The 4,468-nt window shown below is 54.6% G+C and overlaps 1 protein-coding gene across 1 annotated transcript in view; it reads right to left on the reverse strand.

Annotated features, from left to right (window-relative positions):
* Nucleotides 1–384: 384 nt before the first annotated feature.
* sertad2b (SERTA domain containing 2b) overlaps nucleotides 385–4,468 on the reverse strand; it is a 15,625-nt gene continuing 11,541 nt past the window's right edge. Inside the window, 2 exon segments of the mRNA XM_084021455.1 lie at nucleotides 385–949; nucleotides 951–1,617. Of these exon segments, the coding sequence (XP_083877581.1) occupies nucleotides 395–949; nucleotides 951–1,617 (1,222 nt within the window). The 3' untranslated portion in view covers nucleotides 385–394.

Below are 4,468 nucleotides of genomic sequence, written 5' to 3' on the forward strand. Positions count from 1 at the left end.
CAAAGATCCATAAATCCTGGACGATCCCCTCGTCATTTCTATGGTTACTCTCTCAGGTTAAGGCTTCGGTTCAGGTGACGGATTAAAACTAGGATTAGGTTTGAATCAGGATTAGGGGAAACGGTCCTCACAAGTATAGAAATGCAAACGTGTGTGTGTGTGTGTGTGTGTGTGTGTTTCCCAGTCACTTCCCTTCCATATTTGGAGAGGCGAGCACAGTGCATGCACAGTGTTGTGTAGTAGTTCTAGCTGACATCACTATCGATGTTTACAATTATCGACCTTCGAAGAGTTTAAAAAAACAACGTAAAAACAACAACCAGGAAAAAACCCGATCCCGTTCCAGTCCGTCGTCCACTCGAAACGGTCTCACGGGTTCTGTGGCGCCCGCCAGTCACGAGCCCACCAGCACCTCCATGATGTGGTCCAGTTCTGTCAGATCGATTTTGAAAGGCTGATTGGCTGAAACCTGGGGGGCGGGGCTGCTGTAGGGCGACGCCAACGACTTGAGGAGGTCGTCCGCCGTCACCGCTGGCGACATTTTGGCAAGGCCGCTGGCGGCGCCCGTGGTGGCGCCCACGGCCCCCCCCGCCGTCGTACATGGATCAAAGTCATACATGGACGTGTCGATGTCGGCGAACAGGACGTCGTCCAGCGCCAAGTCTGAGAGGAACCCCGAGGGCGAGGAGGGCGAGGAGGAGGAAATGTCTACGAGGCCAGCAGGGGGCAGTGTTTCCATCGGCCGGAGCTCGGCCTCTGGTTTAGCACCCGCGGCCCTGCGGTCTCTGGGTGGGCCCGCGGGTGCTGAGAGGGGGGGCGGCGAGGGAGCGGGGGAGGTAGTCTCGGTCAGAGTATTAGCTGCTGCTGTCCTTGTTATGGCTGTGGGACGATCCAACTCCATGTCACTCAGAGCGGGGGGGAAACTGTCGTTGGACGAGGCGGGGACAGGGACCCTGGGGGGCGTCCGGCTTAGTGCGGAGGGTGATGACGGGGGGGGCGTGCGCCGGGGGAGGGGACAGAGGAGGAGTGGGCGGGGAGGCAGTACAAAAGGCTGAAACTCCACCGTCGTCCTCCAGGAGAGAGGCTGGAGTGAGGCAAACCTCCAGGGGGGCGGGGCAGACCTCCAGGGGGGCAGGGCAAACCTCCAGGGGGGCGGGGCAGACCTCCTGGGACGCCTGGCAGTTGGGAGACACCATGGGGTGGGGCGAGGGCGGCGGAAGGATCGGCGGCATCAACAGCGCCGACGGCGACACGCCGAAGGAAGGCGGCGCCTCGCGGAAGCCCTCGTCCATGGGGTCGTCGGGCGGCGGCGAGGGCGGCAGCAGCAGCGGCCGCAGGGAGCCCTCCTGCTTCAGCTCGTCCTGGATGCGCCGCAGCATGTTGTTGATGAGGACGCGGCGCTCCAGGCGCGGCTCGCCGAGCGGCCGCTGGCTGTACAGCTTCATCAGCGAGATGTTGAAGATGGTCTGCCGCTGCAGCGTGTACGACACCCGGGACAGGCCCTCCGGACCCAGCAGGCCCAGTCCGCCACCCGCCACCGGGACCTCCAGCGCTTTGCCTTCCAGCCCCTCTTCATCCTCGTCCAGCTTCCGCTTCGCACCTTTACCGAACATAAATCTGGAAAACACGAAACCAGAGACCACAGATCAGTTTACAGACACATCATTTAAAGGATAGTTCAGAATTTTGGACATAAGACCTATTTTCCAAGTGAGCCGGTGTGTTCGAGACGTAAGGAGACGTTTTCAAGACATTTCATTCAGTTCTTCTAGTTGCCGAGTTCACTTATGCTATGGCTAGCACAAGTCAATCGTTCTTAGCTAGCGTGGCATTAAAAACAGTCTTGGCCACTCCACAGTGCCCCCGAGGCAAATCCATTGTAACGGCAGACTATCGATGTACATATGTGTTGATAGAATGTTTGAAATAAAACCAACCTTGCATTTTTAAGGATTTATGTCTCAGCAGCAGCGTGTCATACTTCCTAGTAGGCTATGGCAGCGGCGGAGTGATATCACTTAGCGCTTATAAGTTACCGGTTCTATAATAGTTGGTTTACCTGCTGTCATTGCTACAGACGCAGAGTAGCCTGCAGTGCTAGTTTCTTCAAGCTCACAGAAATGGACACGTTTGGAGAATATACTGAAACTTTTGAAGACTCTGATGAGGAGTTTTTCCCACCCAAACACAACCGTACCTGTACGAGCCTGAATATACAGAGGAAGAATTGAGAGGGATACTCAAAGGGCAGAACGTGAACGAGCGTCTGTGGAGACCGAGATAGCCCCCGCTGGAGCTGAGAACCAGGACCGAACAAACGGAGACTGGTGGTGCCAGGAGGGAATCCCCCGCAACGCGTCCGAGGGTTTACGGGTCTACGGACGGAGATGAGGTCCTGGTTCGCGGTGCGTAATTGTGGGTTTGCGTGGCCGTGGGCTGCCCGGTGTTTGAGTGAGCTCCAAGGGCTTTTCAGACAGCCTTGGGGGCACAAGTAACGACTGTTCGGCGGTGTTGAGCCGCGTGTTTACCGGCTGGATTGCGAGCGGCGCGTCTTAAGGCGAGTCCACACCGGACCGAAAATCGGCGTCTTTGAGAGAGTCGGCGTCCGTGACATGAGTCTACTTGGTGTGGTCGCTCGAATCGGCCACGTCGGCGTTCATTTCAGCCGATTCAAATGTATAATCCGCCATTCGAGTCGGTCATTATTTTACCATTCTGATTGGTGGAGGCTAGCAGCTTGACTAGCGAATCAGTGAAGCCCGGAAGTGACGATGGTAAACATACCTGATAACCAGTGGAATCGAAGAAGGTGGTCTAGAGAGGACCGCCTACTTCCGGTTTTCGTGTTTTTTGGCCCACAATACAGATTAGCGCCGCCTGTTGTTTTGGAGACATTACATCTCGCGCAAGCGCGGAACGTATGGCGTCGGCTGTAATTCCGTAGGTGTGAACCACCCATGTCGTTGTTTGAGTCGGCCATATTAAGTAGCCCGACTTCATTTACTGACACGAGTCGGGCAGTTCTTCCGGTGTGGACTCGCCTTTAGAGTTTTAAGTCCGACGGAGAGACCACATGTGTGGATTCGCGTGGCCGTGGGCTGCCCGGTGTTTGATTGTGGTCCAAGGGCTTTTCACCCAGCTCTGAGGGCACGAGGCCCGAATATTCGGCGGTGTTCATGTTTCTATTTACCGGAGGGAATCCCCGCAACGCGTCCGAGGGTTTACGGTTCTCCGGACGGACCAGGTTCACGGTGCGTAATTGTGGGTTTGCGTGGCCGTGGGCTGCCCGGTGTTTGAGTGAGCTCCGAGGGCTTTTCAGACAGCCTTGGGGGTATAAGTGCCGACAGTTTGGCCCGGTTCGATTGCCTATTTACGGGCAGTATTTCGGGCGGCACGTCTTAAGAGTTTTGAGTCCGACGGAGCAAAGTAAAATTCCGCTGCTGCTGAGAAACTAGTCCCTCAAAAAATGGATGATTCATGCGATGCGAGGTTAGTTTTGTTTCAAATATTATTCTATCAACACACATACGTACATCGACAGTCTTGTCAGATTTGCCTCGGGTGCACTGTGGAGTGGGCAAGACTGTTTTAATGCCTGTCTAGCTAAGAACCATTGACTTGCGCTAGCCATAGCATAAACGAACTCGGCAACTAGAAGAACTGAATGAAATTTCTTGAAAACATCTTATGTCCAAAATTCTGAACTATCCTTTAAGTTCTTCAACACCCGTACTGGATCTGGATCCATGTGGATTCTGGGGCTGGAAGTTCCTACCAAAGTTAATTCAATACTCTATAAGAGAAGAGCAGCTGCAACGGGAGCCACACACACACACACACTGTTATGTAACAGCAGCGTTCCCTGCTGTACTGCTGTACCCCCCCCCCCCCCCCCCCCCATTAGAATAGCACACTGCGTTTCATGAACACGTGTTGGGACACTTTCATACGAAGCAGCTGTCAGACTCTGTCAGCTTGCTTTAAACCAATCACATCCAAGGATTTCCCAATAATAGATGATCAATAATTAAAGGTTCCACAGGTCGGGGGTCAGCTGATGGAGCCAGACCCCGGACCCGCATCGCGTGGTGGACCGACTGGGGCGGATGATCAGATCGTTCTCTCTAATCAATCAACCTGATGGTGTCTTCTTGGTGCTCGGGAGGAAGAGAGACGGGGAAAAGAAGAGGAAGAAACGAGGAATCGCTGCAGTGTTTGACTCTAATCCAGACTGACAGGCTCACACACACACACACACACACACACACACACACACACACACACACACACACACACACACACACACACACACACACACACACACACACACACACACACACAGGAAGTGTGAGCTGCAGGCCCAGTCACCACGACTGGTTGGTTGCCATGACAAACAGTCAGCTGGGAATTCACCCAGCGCCATGACAACGAATGGGAGGGGGAGGAGGATGAGGAGGAGGAAGAGGAG

This window comes from Eutrigla gurnardus (genome assembly GCF_963514095.1).
Source record: "Eutrigla gurnardus genome assembly, chromosome: 11".
In the NCBI taxonomy this organism is placed as follows: Eukaryota; Metazoa; Chordata; class Actinopteri; order Perciformes; family Triglidae; genus Eutrigla; species Eutrigla gurnardus.